The sequence below is a fragment of the Pistacia vera genome, unplaced genomic scaffold (genome assembly GCF_008641045.1).
Source record: "Pistacia vera cultivar Batoury unplaced genomic scaffold, PisVer_v2 Contig338, whole genome shotgun sequence".
Lineage (NCBI taxonomy): Eukaryota > Viridiplantae > Streptophyta > Magnoliopsida > Sapindales > Anacardiaceae > Pistacia > Pistacia vera.
Genome location: NW_022196155.1, coordinates 699,468 through 717,070, shown reverse-complemented (window position 1 = coordinate 717,070; position 17,603 = coordinate 699,468). Strand labels below are relative to the sequence as shown.

The window sequence follows — 17,603 nt, the reverse complement described above, 5'->3', positions numbered from 1 at the left end:
GAAATGTCAGATTCAACCTATTAATCTGACAAACTCTACTAGGTGAAGACATTACTAGTTTTCAAATATTATTTCAGATCCATAAATCAGTTTACATGCTCGTAGGCGCATGATCAAGGTTTGCAGAGAGATTTTATCCAGATCGTACAGTGCATCCAATTGATTACTATCTTGATGCGTCCATAGTTACCAATGGTCTTTCCAGAGCGTTCTCCACTGGAGCATGGTCACATCCCTTTAAGCGAATGGAAAGGATCTCTGGTGTTGTGGCAACACTTGGCCGTACAAATGCCTTGCAGACTATGGGTGATTTGAGGAGAACAAGACAGCAAGTTCAGTACACTGGGAAGGTTGGAGATGCCAGATACCCGTAAGTTATTTGAATTATAGTTGCATATTGTATGTTGTTTTCCTTGATAATTATCTTAATAGGTATAAACACGAAGAACCAAATACACACACATGCATTAACTCTAGACATAGTTTTCATTTGTGATATATGCTGAAGCTTGCATGGTATTCTTGTGTGCCTTGACCATTGAACTGGAGATGCTGTTAGCTGTAATAGGCTGAAATGATTTTAACTGCCCCTTGTTTACATGGATCTGTATGGAAGGCTACCTTCAATTTATGTCAGCATCATGGTGGTATACATTTGTGTATGAAGCATTTATAGTATTTGTGTAAAATTTTGTTATTGCTTGTATTGCTCTTTAATTCACCTATGTTATTTTGGAAAGATGGATGGCTTTCTAAAAAGTTAATGTGATAGTGTCAGGTCTCCGGACATGACCTATAAAGCGATTTAAAATTGCAATCAGCAGTTTCTTGACTTTTATTGTTCGTAGTCCTTTCATTTTGATTAAAAATATATAATTTGGACCTGAAGGATGGCAAGAAAAAGCATACATGCTGTTTTATTTCCTTATTTGGTCCTGGTTGCTAATCATTTTGACCGTTATTAGTGTTGAGATGTGTGTGGGGAAGCTACTAACTCTGTAATATAATTTCTTGATGCAGCATCCTTCTCATTGGGGTAAGGTTTGCTTTCTTCTACGCCAGATGGTGAAAATGTGGGCTTGTCAAAAATTTGGCTGTTACCGGACTTGTAAGTACAGACATAGGGAACAATAGTTGATCAATTGTTTGATTGTGGAATGGAGGAACTGGTAGATGATACTACTACTTCACTGGAAGGAATGGATAAAATCTTTGTTATGGGGACTGGGTTGGAGTTTGTAAGGATTCCCTTTCGTTTGTTGCTGAGCTAAGAAGTAAGCGACGAAAGAGAGAGTTTCCAAATCAGGTTCTCTCAATTTCATCTCAAAAGGCTTTTAAATTGTAAATATATTTATTAATGATGTTACCCATGTCTTTCTGTGCTGTCTTGTGTGGCAATAGACTGAACCATGATGGGAAAAAATTGATTTACATGAAGTGTTACTAGCTATATTCATAATGTTCACCTAGAACTCATTCTTCTTTCACCAAGAATAATTGCTATTATGTTCAAAATTTTGGGTGACATCATCAAAGATCTTAAGTCTAATGTGGACCTTCTTTTGATAAACTGGTAATGAATGAATTTTGGTTCAGTGTAGTCGTACTTGCTTACAATTTTGCAGGATTTTTTTCTGTACTAGGAGATATTGTTGCTTGTTTAATAATGTAAGTTCATTGGACGAGGATTTTTGGATGAAGATACTCTCACTTAATGGTCTTATATGTTCCTTATAATAACAAACCCTATATTATATGAACTAATACTTAAATTGCAGAAGAAGTGAAATTGAGCTTTTAACTGTTGTCTATTTAACAGTACTAGATTCCTCGAAATTATATGTCAGTTGTCAATGTTTAATTTAGACAAGGACTCTAGTTTTTGTAAATGTTGATTCTTATTGATGCTGGGTACTTTTAAGAATCATATTGGAATGAACATGGAATATTTATCTTTTCTATCTATTCATAATATTCTTAAGCCTGAAGCTTTGAATTTTCATTATTTGCTCATCTTTGTCTCTCTTAACAGAGGATTGTTGTGATGTGGTGTATGTTCCTTTTGTTATCTGGGTTAATTTTGTTACTTCTTGACCTATATAGTATCAATTTTCTCTTGTAGATTGAAATAAAAGAGATGAACAGCTAGGTGAAGTAAGAATATTTCTGATGCTGGGAGGATATTGCGCCCTCTTTTGGTTGTGGAGAATTGGGCAGAATAACTCAATTAAGGGAAGAATTACAACTTCCAATTCTTCTAGACATGGGTATTATCGAGCTTGTTGGAACTGAAGAAGAAGAGGATTGTTTCACTGCATGGGGTATTAAATACATTCGAAGGATGTGAAAGAAAAGAAACCTGTGAAGTTCACTCACTGTGAACTTGATATGTCATTCTTTAGGTTTGAGTTGTGGAATTATCCCATTTGCCAACCATGACCATGCAAGAAGGGTTTTATATCAAGCACAGAACATTCTTCACAGGCTATTGGTTTTCCCACAACAAATCCAAACAACGAGTGGAACGTCCCATCAGCTGTATTATCCACAAAGGCCTCTATTTCGGACAATGACTTCTGATTGTCTTGGTAAAATGGTTATGGGCATAATGGAATACTGCCAAGACCAGAGCTTACAATGGACAGAATGCCATCGTAGCTGTCAATATTCATCTGGGATACAACCCAGAGGATTCTTTGGTGATGAACCAAGCATCTATGGAACGTGGTATGTTTCGATCTGAGCACACAGAAGTTACAAGGCTGAGGTTGATAACAAAGAAACAATGGGAAAGAAAAGGATGTCTGATAATATATGAATTTTGGAAAGATGCAAAGCACAGAGGACGTGTTGATTGCCTTGATGATGATGGTTTTCCTTTCATTGGGGGAACCTCCAGAGTGGTGACATTGTTATAGGGAGGTATGCCGATTCTGGGGATCACAGCATAAAACTAAAGCACACAGAAAGAGGCATGGTACAGAAGTTGTTCTTTCTTCTAACGATGATGGGAAGAACTTTGCTGTGGTATCTTTGAGACAGGTAAGTTGGCCATGGTATTTCACGTATCACTATTTACACAGACATGAATGTGAATGCACATTTTACTGGACCTTTGAATATGAGTGTGTAACTATGTTCTGTTTATAATTTGTCCATATAGAAGATAACATAGTGTATGATGGCAACTAAAAATCATTAGAATGCAAGATAGCATTTAGATGCGCTGCTGTCTTTTCTTAAATGTGGGTATAATGGTTATAGGATTAACTATTGGGATGGTCTGTAGTTTATGAATTCTCTTAGAGAGTTATGGTCTTTTATATAAATTAGTATTGTTGACTTGTAATGCAGGTCGATCTCCACGTCTTGGAGACAAGTTCTCGAGCATGCATGGGCAAAAGGGTGTTTAGGTTCTGGAATCCCAAGAAAATTTCCCTTTCACAATACAAGGAATTGTCCCAGATATTGTTATAAACCCACATGCCCTTCACGGCAAACTCCTGGTCAACTCTTGGAGGCTGCTTTAGGGAAGGGGATTGCCTGTGGTGGTTTGTTGAGATATGCCACCCCTTTCTCCACTCCATCTGTTGAAGCCATCACGGAGCAGCTCACAGGTTACTATGTGTGTCTGAGTATTATTGTTAACACTTCTACTGAACTATGCATGTCTTTCTTCGGATTCCTATCTCATGTGGTCTTCAGAAATAAGATATGTCAAGGTACTTTTCAGTTTAGGGGGTTGAGTATGCATGCATCATGAAACTCAGCAACCAAGCTCTACCCGTGACAGGATTTTGGTTGTTTTATATTTTGTGCTTCGAACTCGATTTAATTGCTGGCCCATCATTTGTGTGTTGTGTTCACAATCCCTATTTATGGCTCAGGAATTGTTTCCCATTCAAGTATGTGCTTTGTTTTTAAATAGATGGTCATTTACTGAATCATATGTTGAATCTTGGAGCAGGGGGGATTCGAGAAATGGGGATCAGAGAGAGTGTACAGTGGCCGAAACTGTTATTTTTTTCGTATGAAAAGAAAAACCTGAAAGTGTCATGTTTTTCTGGAAATTTCTGCCCTTGTCTTTGAGTTTTTTGATAACTTGTATTGTGTTGCTTCTTTGTAATTGATCAGGTTTATACTCAGAAAAACGTCAGAAGTGACAAATTTAAAACTGGAAAAGAACAATATATTCAAAAGGAAGTTTTAAGGGAGGATAATAAGGATATTGTGATTGGGAGGATTCCGGTGATGGTGAAGTCTGACCTCTGCTGGATGAAGGATGCTGATAAACGTGATTGTGATTTTGACCACGGAGGGTACTTTCTGATCAAAGGTGCAGAAAAAGTGAGTTTGGACCTTTATAGTTTCTGCCTTTTATTTTACTATGATTGCAATTAAATTTTTTCTTTTTGATTTAATTATATTAATATACTAGCTTTTGTTGCAAGTTGGTTAGAGTGTTAGCTCAACAATCAAAGGGACCCTGGTTTGAATCTTGAAGAGAGATTACAAATAATATGTACACTTTTTTCTTTATTACTAATAATGTAACCCTCTAAGAGTATCTCCAAAAGACTTTTTATTATAAAGAGTCTATCCATAAAAACAAGAGTCCAATAGACTCTTTATTCTTTAAATACAAATTAAAGAGTGAGTTGGACTCTCCACATCTAGAAAGTCAAATTTCACTCTCTATCCTAATTTTAATTAATAAACTGTAAGTTTTTATGCATTTTATTTATTAATTCTCTCTCCCATTAAGTCTCTTTCTTGAAAATAAAGAACATCTTCATTAAATTTAAAGAGTGCATTGGATTTGAATAAAAATTATGTTTTTTATATTTAGAAATTAATGAAGATATTTTTTATTTATATGAAAGATGCTTTTTAAAATAAAGAGTACCATTGGAGATGCTCTAAGATGCAAAAGGGGAAAAAAAAAGAGAGATTAAATTATATGCCACCCCTGAAGTTTTGACTAATTTTTTGTATGCTTCCCAAGGGTGACTGTCTTTAAAATTGACATGCTCATTCAGTTAGCTGTCCTAAAAATCTATTTTGAAGTGCTACTAGTGGCTTTTCCAGTTAGGCTTGGGTCTGAAGCTGTGTTGCTTTCAGTTCTAGGACCTGAATGCTATTGTAATTGTCAGTTTTTATAATCAATTCAAACGTGATTAGTTTTAGTTTCCTCTGTTTCGTATTTTCTGTGGAGTAAGTTGCTATTAATGGCATAATGTCTTGGGTAATTCTCTTAGTGGTTAAAGTAGAGTGCAATCTTTTTTAATAATTTGGCTGGTTTTTATTAGTTTATCAGTTAGTTGGGCACAGCCAGCTGGAAATTTGGTGGAGTTCAGGATGTTTTGTCTTACCTTTCTAAGTTTTTCGATATACTACCTCACAGTACTAGCTTGTAATTTTCTAGAATCTTGAACATTGCCTTCCTCTAAGAATTGTTAAATATTGTGGATGGCTGTTGCTGTACATATCTGTTTTAATCTTTGAAGTAAAACACATTTATTTTTTTGTTCTTTTCAAATTTGATGTTTGAAGCTCAAATGGTAGCGTGTTTTAACCATTATGCAGAATGACATATTTAGCAAAATGCAAGGGTGGAAAATTATATGATTTATTGAGCACTTTGATCTAGAGGCTTTTTCCTGCATCCTGATTTAATACCCATCTATATATCTCAGTGTTCTTGTTATTGGTATTTGTTATTTCCAATAATCATCTTTGGATTTCATTCTTTGGATTGCTGTGTTAGTTCAATAATCCGTGTTGTTGAATTTTGGGCTTGTTATGTCAGTCTATGTCATATCTGTTTTGTCTACTTGTTCTTCGTTATTTGGTGTTTTGAATGATGTTCTATGTTACTTAAAACATATAATGAAATCTTTTATCTGCAGATTTTTATTGCTCAAGAGCACATTTGTATGAGAAGAATTTTGATATCAAATAATCAAGGTTGGACTATTGCATACAAATCTGAAACAAAAAGAAACAGATTAATTGTGAGACTGGTAGAGCAGTCTAAAATTGAAGGTATTGGAGGAGGTGAGAAAGTCCTCACTGTCTATTTCCTGTCGACGGAGATACCCATATGGGTGTTATTTTTTGCCCTTGGTGTCTCATCAGACAACGAAATCAGAGAGCTTATAGATTACGGAGCTGAAGAAGCAAACATTTCGAATATATTCTTTGCCTCAATCCATGATGCTGATAATAGATTTGACGACTTCCGAATACGCAGTAATGCTCTCAGTCACGTAAATAAACTGATTAAAAGTACCACATTTCCACCTGGGGAAAGTGTTGAAGAGTGCCTGAACATGTATATGTTTCCCAGTCTCCCTGGCTCAAAGCAAAAGGCTCGGTTTCTAGGCTATATGGTGAAGTGCCTTTTACAGGCTTATACAGGTCGTAGAAAGTGTGATAATCGGGACAATTTTAGAAACAAGAGGTTGGAGTTGGCAGGTCAGTTGCTTGAACGAGAGTTGAAAGTGCATATTGCACATGCTCGTAGGCGCATGATCAAGGTTTTGCAGAGAGATCTTTATCCAGATCGTACAGTGCATCCAATTGATTACTATCTTGATGCGTCCATAGTTACCAATGGTCTTTCCAGAGCGTTCTCCACTGGAGCATGGTCACATCCCTTTAAGCGAATGGAAAGGATCTCTGGTGTTGTGGCAACACTTGGCCGTACAAATGCCTTGCAGACTATGGTTGATTTGAGGAGAACAAGACAGCAAGTTCAGTACACTGGGAAGGTTGGAGATGCCAGATACCCGTAAGTTATTTTGAATTTATAGTTGCATATTGTTATGTCTTGTTTTCCTTGATAATATTCTTCAATAGGTATAAACACGAAGAACCAAATACACACACATGCATTAACTCTAGACATAGTTGTCATTTGTGATATATGCTGAAGCTTGCATGGTTATTCTTGTGTGCCTTGACTATTGAACTGGAGATGCTGTTAGCTGTAATAGGCTGAAATGATTTTAACTGCCCCTTGCTTCTACATGGATCTGGTATGGAAGGCTACCTTCAATTTTATGTCAGCATCATGGTGGTATACATTTGTGTATGAAGCCATTTATAGATATTTGTGTAAAATTTTGTTATTGCTTGTTATTTGCTCTTTAATTCACCTATGTTATTTTTGGAAAGATGGATGGCTCTTCTAAAAAGTTAATGTGATAGTGTCAGGTCTCCGGACATGACCTATAAAGCGATTTAAAATTGCAATCAGCAGTTTCTTGACTTTTATTGTTCGTAGTCCTTTCATTATTGATTTAAAAAATATATACATTTGGACCTGAAGGATGGCAAGAAAAAGCATACATGCTGTTTTATTTCCTTATTTGGTCCTTGGATTACTGAATCATTTTGACTGTTATTAGTGGTTGAGATGTGTGTGGGGAAGCTACTAACTCTGTAATATAATTTTCTTGATGCAGGCATCCTTCTCATTGGGGTAAGGTTTGCTTTCTGTCTACGCCAGATGGTGAAAATTGTGGGCTTGTCAAAAATTTGGCTGTTACCGGACTTGTAAGTACAGACATACGGGAACCAATAGTTGATCAATTGTTTGATTGTGGAATGGAGGAACTGGTAGATGATACTACTACTTCACTGGAAGGAATGGATAAAATCTTTGTTAATGGGGACTGGGTTGGAGTTTGTAAGGATTCCCTTTCGTTTGTTGCTGAGCTAAGAAGTAAGCGACGACAGAGAGAGTTTCCAAATCAGGTTCTCTCAATTTCATCTCAAAAGGCTTTTAAATTGTAAACTATATTTATTAATGATGTTACCCATGTCTTTCTGTGCTGTCCTTGTGGCCAATAGACTGAACCATGATGGGAAAAATTGATTTACATGAAGTGTTACTATGCTATATTCATAATGTTCACCTAGAACTCATTCTTCTTTCAACCAAGAATAATTTGCTATTATTGTTCAAAATTTTGGGTGACATCATCTAAAGATCTTAAGCTCTAATGTGGACCTTCTTTTGATAAACTGTTAATGAATGAATTTTGGTTCAGTGTAGTCTGTACTTGCTTACAATTTTGCAGGATTTTTTTTCTGTACTAGGAGATATTGTTGCTTGTTTAATAATGTAAGTTCATTGGACGAGGATTTTTGGATGAAGATAGCTCTCACTTAATGGTCTTATATGTTCCTCTATTAATAACAAACCCTATATTATATGAACTAATACTTAAATTGCAGAAGAAGTTGAAATTGAGCTTTTAACTGTTGTCTATTTAACAGTACTAGATTCCTCGAAATATATATGTCAGTTGTCTAATTGTTTAATTTCAGACAAGGACTCTAGTTTCTTGTAAATGTTGATTCTCTCTATTGATGCTGGTTTACTTTTAAGAATCATATTGGAATGAACATGGAATATTTATCTTTTCTATCTATTCATAATATTCTTTAAGGCCTGAAGCTTTGAATTTTCATTATTTGCTCATCTTTGTCTCTCTTAACAGAGGGATTGTTGTGATGTGCAGTGTATGTTCCTTTTGTTTATCTGGGTTAATTTTGTTACTTTCTTGACCTATATAGTATCAATTTTCTCTTGTAGATTGAAATAAAAAGAGATGAACAGCTAGGTGAAGTAAGAATATTTTCTGATGCTGGGAGGATATTGCGCCCTCTTTTGGTTGTGGAGAATTTGGGCAGAATTAACTCAATTAAAGGAAAGAATTACAACTTCCAATCTCTTCTAGACATGGGTATTATCGAGCTTGTTGGAACTGAAGAAGAAGAGGATTGTTTCACTGCATGGGGTATTAAATACATTCTGAAGGATGTGAAAGAAAAGAAACCTGTGAAGTTCACTCACTGTGAACTTGATATGTCATTCTTGTTAGGTTTGAGTTGTGGAATTATCCCATTTGCCAACCATGACCATGCAAGAAGGGTTTTATATCAAGCACAGAAACATTCTTCACAGGCTATTGGTTTTCCCACAACAAATCCAAACATACGAGTGGATACGCTGTCCCATCAGCTGTATTATCCACAAAGGCCTCTATTTCGGACAATGACTTCTGATTGTCTTGGTAAACCTGGTTATGGGCATAATGGAATACTGCCAAGACCAGAGCTCTACAATGGACAGAATGCCATCGTAGCTGTCAATATTCATCTGGGATACAACCAAGAGGATTCTTTGGTGATGAACCAAGCATCTATGGAACGTGGTATGTTTCGATCTGAGCACATCAGAAGTTACAAGGCTGAGGTTGATAACAAAGAAACAATGGGAAAGAAAAGGATCTCTGATAATATTATGAATTTTGGAAAGATGCAAAGTACAAGAGGACGTGTTGATTGCCTTGATGATGATGGTTTTCCTTTCATTGGGGCTAACCTCCAGAGTGGTGACATTGTTATAGGGAGGTATGCCGATTCTGGGGATCACAGCATAAAACTAAAGCACACAGAAAGAGGCATGGTACAGAAAGTTGTTCTTTCTTCTAACGATGATGGGAAGAACTTTGCTGTGGTATCTTTGAGACAGGTAAGTTGGCCATGGTATTTCAACTGTATCACTATTTACACGGACATGAATGTGAATGCACATTTTACTGGACCTTTGAATATGAGTGTGTAACTATGTTCTGTTTATAATTTGTCCATATAGAAGATAACATTCAGTGTATGATGGCAAGCTAAAAATCATGTAGAATGCAAGATAGCATTTAGATGCGCTGCTGTCTTTTCTTAAATGTGGGTATAATGGTTATAGGATTACACTATTGGGATGGTCTTGTAGTTTATGAATTCTCTTTAGAGAGTTATGGTCTTTATTATAATATTAGTATTTGTTGACTTTGTAATGCAGGTTCGATCTCCACGTCTTGGAGACAAGTTCTCGAGCATGCATGGGCAAAAAGGTGTTTTAGGTTTTCTGGAATCCCAAGAAAATTTCCCTTTCACAATACAAGGAATTGTCCCAGATATTGTTATAAACCCACATGCGTTTCCTTCACGGCAAACTCCTGGTCAACTCTTGGAGGCTGCTTTAGGGAAGGGGATTGCCTGTGGTGGTTTGTTGAGATATGCCACACCTTTCTCCACTCCATCTGTTGAAGCCATCACGGAGCAGCTCCACAGGTTACTATGTTGTGTCTGAGTATTTATTGTTACACTTCTACTGAACTATGCATGTCTTTTCTTCGGATTCCTATCTCATGTGGTCACTTCAGAAATAAGATATTGTCAAGGTACTTTTCAAGTTTAGGGGGTTGAGTATGCATGCATCATGAAACTCGGCAACCAAGCTCTACCCGTGACAGGATTTTGGTTGTTTTTATATTTTGTGCTTCGAACTCGATTTAATTGCTGGCCCATCATTTGTGTGTTTGTGTTCACCAATCCCGTATTTATGGCTCAGGAATTGTTTCCCATTCAAGTATGTGCTTCTGTTTTTTAATATGGAATGGTCATTTACTGAATCATAATTGTTGAATCTTTGGAGCAGGGTTGGATTCGAGAAATGGGGATCAGAGAGAGTGTACAGTGGCCGAACTGGTGCAATGTTTAATTCACTTATATTTATGGGCCCTACGTTCTACCAGAGACTGATTCACATGGCAGAAGACAAAGTGAAATTCCGGAACATTGGACCAGTCCACCCGCTCACTCGACAGCCAGTTGCAGACAGGAAACGGTATGGTGGGATCAAGTTCGGTGAGATGGAACGTGACTGCCTTATAGCTCATGGAGCATCAGCCAACTTGCATGAACGGCTTTTTACACTGAGTGATTGCTCTGAGGTGCACATTTGCCGTAAATGCAAGAATGTGGCAAACGTGATCCAACGGACAGTGAGTGGTGGACGCAAGATCAGGGGGCCATACTGCCGATTATGTGAATCTGTCGATGACATTATCAAGGCAAATGTGCCTTATGGCGCCAAGTTATTGCGCCAGGAGCTTTTTAGCATGGGTATCAATTTGAAGTTTGAAACAGAATACTGTTAGAGCTTTTAAGGAGATACCCAGTTGGCTGTCTAAAATGTTCTTATGGAACTTATTTCATTTAACTTTAGGTCTTTGTATATTTTTGGTGTAAATAAAATCATTTTGTGAATCTTTAAAAGACAACAGTTGGGTTAATGACTCTTATGAGGCCAAGTTTGATGTGTCAAGACTATTGGCTATCTGACTTCACCAGGAATTTTAGAAGGTTTGAAATCCCTCTATTTCGTAAGGGGTTTTTTTGCCTCTGTTGGATTTGAATTTGTTTCTAGGATGTCACATCACATGATTCTTTGACCAAAATGGCTGAGGATAGAGTCGTTAGGTTCATGAAATCCTCAATTAACTTGCCTTTGTTTTCGGAAGCTTTAATTCTAGGAATTTGAGGTAATTTTCATTTTATTCTCCTTAAAAATCTCGCCTTCCGGCATATTACGAAGATGCATATTTAAATTGAAATTTAAAAATTAGAACATAAAATTTAGGTATTATTTCTGTTTATTATCTGTGGTTGTTTCACTCGGGCCTTATGGTCTGTATTAAGAATATAAACAGAAATTTGGACTCCAAAATCCATAAACAAAAATTTGAAAGGGGTTGGTCAAAAGTTGCGATATAAATTATCTAAGTGCTCATCATATTCAGCATCACAAGGAGCCTACTTTCTAAACACATTTAGCTACTAGGCACTTACAACAGATTTATATTCAAAAATCAAATATGGAAGATCATAAATTGTAAAATGGAAGAACGGATCAATCCTTGTGTAATCTATCTCAGAAATAAGGTTCTCGCGTTGCTGTTGGAAGCTCCAGTTCTGGCTCCAATTCATTAAAAGGGGAGAAATGGCAGTCAACCATATCTTTACTTACATCTCCTAAACTTGGAGGATCCCACTGCATATTTACAATTCCAAACCAATACATAATCTCTTTAAGCACCTTTTAATTAAAATAAAAATAAAGTTAACATAAGAGTTTTAGGCAACAGATTGTACCTTTGGAGCAAAATCTCTATCCACTAATCGTGCTCGAACACCCTATCAACAAATGAATGATAGTGATAACATCAGCATAGATTTAAAAGAATGTTCGCTATGCTGAATTATTAAAATGTCTATACCTCACAGAAGTCATTAGAGATCTTTTTGGAGATGCTATTGACAGTAATCCGATATTCACGTGCCAGACACTGATCAAGAGATTGGAATCTACCTTCTCGTATCTAAAGGCAAGCAAAAGAAACTTAGCCAAGCTGGTAGTATTCCAAACTGAAACCAAGGATGTAAGGAAGTAGCCTTACAGATTGTAAAGTAACTTTCAAGCTCAATGGGGACGCTTCTTTCATTTTTTTGAGGGTTTTAGTACACCATTCGTCATACGAGGAGGCTGCCTCATTTTCCTGAGCACATCAGAGATAAGAAATGAGCAAAAAAAATTCTCAATCTCAATGGATCAGATATAAATTTCTCAATAGAGATTATTATTGTTGTGAAACAAACGACGATAGCCCTTAGACATTAAAAGAGACTGCCGTTTTTCAACTAATTGCATAAGTACATCGATACCCGAAAAAGAAAAAAAACTTAGCAATTTTTGGGGTCAGAAATGAGGGAAAGTAAGACATGCATATGCTTTAAGCGTTCAATATAGAACGTTCCCTGCACCATTATGAAAGGGCTTCTGTTGGTTTTATCATAATGACAAAATTATCCCAGCTCCAACTAAGAGGACAAAACTTCTAGTTATTTTGGCCAGACACAGAATACAGCATGTGACTATTTGGATTCCACCAGACCAAAAAAAAAAAAAAAAAAAAGTCCGATTTAACCTCTCTTTCACTAGCAACTTCATCAGATTGCTAGAACAAGGAAATTACAAATGTTCAATGGTGAAATGTCAGATTCAACCTATTAATCTGACAAACTCTACTAGGTGAAGACATTACTAGTTTTCAAATATTATTTCAGATCCATAAATCAGTTTTCAGTTTATTCATACTTTATGCGGTTTATTTCAACAATAAACACAGAAAGAGGATAAATTAATAAAACGTACCAGAGCATAAAAAATTTCCTCAACTGTGTCATGGCTAAAACATTTATCAATTGTTTCAATCCTGAAACCAAGTAAGAAGAGAAAGTGGTGAATATATATAAAAATTATCAATCATGATCTTCACTTTTTCTTTTTGGTCATCAACTATAGCATTCTAAGCACTTGCAATCACCAAAGTGTTCTGAGGGAAGATAAATCACTAATGGAGCAGTGCTAGTCCTCTAAAGGGAAAAGCATGTTTTACACTTTAAGGTACTGCTCTTGCCTCAATTAATACAGCCTCAGGGAGTTCTACTCTTATCTACTGTTGCTTCTGGAAATCATACCAAATCATAACAATTTAAGAATTGCATGAAAATTTTATTCTGTTACGCAGATCATAATCCCAAAGAAAAAAAAAAAAAACTGATTTTTTTTTTTCCCTAAAAGATGATATATAAATGCTATAAAAAGCAGGTGGCATAACAAAGAAAAACATAATGGAACATTACTTGTGAAGAACACTCTCTCTATCTGGATAGACGAGGTCACCATATTGAGCAAGAGAATTTTCTATGACAGAAGGAACATCTGTACTCAATTTACCAAGGCGGTCCTCAATCAAAGTAAGTCTCTGTCAGGGAGAGTCCATAATTATTGGCAGCAATATTAAGAGGGAAAAGGAAAGAAACAGAGTGTAGAACAAGGTGCAGAGAGCACTAACAGCATTTAATATATAGTGGGTTGCAAGACCAGAAGCAATCATTTCTATACCATTTAGCTTTTCTCCGGTTAGTGCTAAATATTCCCCTGAAAAAAGCATAGCCCAAACTTGCAAGTCACTCTCACTGGGTTTACTAGAACAAGAGACATATATCATAGTACGTCAGCAGCAATTTTGAAAGCAATAACATACTTTAAACAGAACAAGATGGATGTTACCTAAATAACCAGGTAGCCGAGACAGATAAAATGAAGCCCCTGCATCAGGATGGAACCCCATTTGAGTTTCTGGATGAGCTAAAACCTGAAAATTTTATGCACAATAAATAAATTTCTTCTGTGAATACATTAAACAAAATGATTGCACATGAATAAAAATATACTAAATGGAACAGGTTTTTAATAGTGATGTGCACTAATTACAAATTTATGTGAATGTCAACGAGGACCCATAATTTCAAAAGTGACAAGGAACTAAAATTGAGTAGATGCCTGAGGATCTAAAATTGCATCATTTGAAACACAGAAATTAGTTTGTCATTAGCAGAAGAAGAAATCCTCGTGTAATATACTATTTCACATAAATTTATTCCATTCATAATAAAAAAAGGATAAAACCATCAAGGATCAAATAAAAAACCTTTAGTCAAAGCCGATTACTAAGGTATAGAACGAGTCACATACAGTTTTATCGGTTACTACACGAAACATCCCTTGGAGTGAAATTCCAGCTCCACATCCCATTGTGATACCATCCGATATAGCCACCTGTACGTATATTAATTAAATGGTCAGTTTAAACAGTGATAACAGCTTTGAATAACTCATATGAGAAAAGGAACAAGGACTTCAAGTAAGAAGACAAGAATAAAAAGTGGCCATTTTCCCATGCAAATCAGATATGTACTAAACCCCAAGCATTAAACTAATCTAAAATCTCAATACAAAAATCTACAAAAGAGTTCAATTCTCACATGCGGCTTAAAATACGTTCCTTGAAGGTAAACAAACTTATATAGCGTCTCAAAAAAGCTTTTAAAGTCTTCAACTCTCCCTGCAATAATCAAAACAATCAGCAACTTGTCAGGCAAATTGACAAAAGTATTATCCCACGAAAAAGAAAACAAGAGAACCTAAAACAAATTGTGTTAGATGTTGGAATCCAAAATGGAAGACTTGAGTAGTCAATATCAAAATAGTTGAACATTGACAAGTATGTGCATGATTGCATACTTTTTGCTGAATCCTTGTATATAAAAAAAAATTTAATATTGTTCATGAGGAAGAGGGTGATTAAAATGAAACATTCTTTGGTAGCTACATCAAATCAAAAAGTTCAAAACTTTGATTCTAACTATCAGAGAAGATTGAAAAAGTGATTCACCTTCATTAAGCAACTGATAAAGTGCAACAACATCAGCACCAGAGCAGAACGCCCTGCCACTACCCTTCAAAAAATTAAAGACAGCAGCTTAGACACCAACAAATTACCAAAGTAGAAGCAAAAAACATGAGCATCTCCACAAAAAGTAAATGAACCTAACACAGACATTCAGAACTACATTTCAAAAAGTTTATCAAATTGGTACCCAACTCCTTGAAACCGCACAAAAGCATTTAACAAGCTATAAAGAATGCCAGAAAAATAAAAACAGAAAAGAAAAACAATGAGCCTATGTGTGTAAAAGAATATTGTACCTTCATTAATACAAATCCAATATCTGGGTTTTCTTCCCATGATTCATACAATCTCTTCAGCCGAGCCACCTTTAAATAAATTCAACAAACAAACTTCAACTAATCAACAAATTTACTACATGGGTATGAACCAAAACATCGCCAAACCAAAAACCCACAAGTCCAAAAATAAAAAAATAAAAATACCATAGAAGTATTAAGAGCATTGAGAGCAGAGGGTCTATTAAGAATGGCCGCTCTTGAGTTAGCTTTTCCTTCAACTAACACCTGAAATAATCATAGAGTTACAATTACTAACCCGAAAAAACAATAGAAAGATTTAAAGAATGAAGCTTTAACACGTAAAGGCAACCTGGTCTTGAAGATTATTATTTGGTACATAGTCTGGTAAAGCAGAAAAGCTCCTGAAAAACCCAACTTTCCGAGTGAATGAATGTCTTGCTCTTAACAAAGCTTTCATTCTCTGCATCTTTTTCTTCTATGTTTCCTATGATGGATGGTGAAGACGACGCTTTGTTTTTGCTCTTCACAGTTAACAACAGAGTCCAGTATATCAAAAAATACTCTCAAGCTAGTACCAGTTATGGCGTTTCTGCTCTATACGGGCCATCTCAGCCGTTCGATCTGCTGACCATCTGGTCAACTTTAGTTGCACTGTTTAGTTCATAGGGTTTTGTTTGGGCCTAAAAGTGGGTTCCCAAAATTGTACATGTAGGGTGCCTTTTTTTTTTCTTTTACTTTTAGTCGTGTTTGGTTGCAATTTTGGATGGAATGAATTGTATTAAAAAGCTGTACTAATTTTTTAAAAATAGTCCCCAATGGATAAATAACTGTGAAATTTGCTTTATTAAATTACATTATTAATCCTTAATATTTCAATTGGGTATAATTTAATTAAAGATTAACAATCAGACTAGCATAANAAATGGCTGTCGTTGACCAAAAACGACGGCCACATCTTTGGCCGTCGTTTTGGCCTTTCCGGCCATCGACGGCCATAACAGGCCGTAGATCTGGCCTTTTCCGGCCATATCCGTGGTGGATCTGGCCGGAAAAGGCCATAATGATGCGTTACGGCACAGATCCGATCGGTCTGTGCCGTAACGAAATTTTCCGGTCAGATTCCGGCGGTGGCGACCGGAATCTGACACTGTAGGTGGTGGGAGTGTTTTTGTCATTTTATATAGTAGGGTCTTTAATTAAATTAGTAAACCTAAGGGCTTTTTCATAAATTTTTCAAATTTAACTCGTAATACTCCCCTATCCAACAATCCAATACTATCCTCAAAATCCTATCCAAAATACTACACCAAACCCACCCTTTGTTTTTCTTAGTCGCGTTTGGTTGCAATTTTGGATGGAATGAACTGTATTAAAAAGCAGTACTAATTTTTTAAAAATAGTCCCACCCAACCTTGGGTTTACTCAGGACTGTTTATTTAGACATTTCTATTCATGATTCAACTTCTTTTTTTTTTTTTTTTTAACAAAAACAATTTTAATTGAATAATAATTAATATAATATATCATTTTATTTTCAAAAGTTTTATTTAATTTAAAAAAATATGTATTTCAATAAGATAATTTTTACATAACAATATTTTTATAGAAAAATTATATATTTAGTATGATGTTATGTCAAATACGTCACAATATTACATTTAATCCATTTCATTATTATCCAATTCACACCAATGCAAATACAACAAGGGTGCGTTTGGTACATTATTTTTATCCATATTCCCAATCTTATTCTCGAAATATTGTTTGGTACATTATTTGAGAAATATTAGTATATATTTTTAATTACTTTTAGACTTCTTAAGTTTATTAATTTCATTAAATACCAAAAAAAAAAGTTTAAAAATTAACAAAAACACCTCCACCCACCCATACTTGCCAGATTCCAGCAACCACCGTCGGTGGTAGCTGGAATCTGTCACAACGGTAAATTAACAACCGGAACTGGCCGTTAATTCACAGATCTGGCCGTCATCAATGGCCAAAGAAATCGCCATCGTTGACCAACAACAACGGCCAGATCTGTGATGGATCTAACCAAAAAAGGCCATATCGATGCCCTACCCGCCAGATCTGACCGGTTTGCGTCGTAATGCCATTTTCTGGCCAGATTCCG

General features: G+C 35.8%; 1 protein-coding gene and 1 pseudogene across 2 annotated transcripts; one reads left to right on the top strand and one right to left on the bottom strand.

The window, feature by feature from the left end:
* Positions 1 to 245: 245 nt before the first annotated feature.
* Positions 246 to 11,241, top strand: LOC116138165 (annotated as a pseudogene).
* Positions 11,242 to 11,600: 359 nt separating this feature from the next.
* On the bottom strand, positions 11,601 to 16,060 carry LOC116138060 (3-hydroxyisobutyryl-CoA hydrolase-like protein 2, mitochondrial). Of its 2 annotated transcripts, XM_031423777.1 has the most exons (15): positions 15,819 to 16,060; positions 15,653 to 15,733; positions 15,467 to 15,535; positions 15,363 to 15,371; positions 15,153 to 15,216; positions 14,743 to 14,822; positions 14,453 to 14,536; positions 13,988 to 14,072; positions 13,770 to 13,855; positions 13,558 to 13,679; positions 13,067 to 13,127; positions 12,312 to 12,410; positions 12,132 to 12,233; positions 12,007 to 12,048; positions 11,601 to 11,905 (listed from the first exon to the last, which is right to left on the bottom strand). In XM_031423777.1, exons 1-15 carry the CDS (start codon positions 15,933 to 15,935, stop codon positions 11,786 to 11,788), a joined length of 1,221 nt encoding a protein of 406 aa, XP_031279637.1. In that variant the 5' UTR covers positions 15,936 to 16,060; the 3' UTR covers positions 11,601 to 11,785. The 2 variants fall into 2 exon arrangements, with proteins under 2 accessions (XP_031279637.1, XP_031279638.1); XM_031423778.1 differs by lacking the exon at positions 15,363 to 15,371 and having other exon boundaries at positions 15,819 to 16,054.
* Positions 16,061 to 17,603: the final 1,543 nt, after the last annotated feature.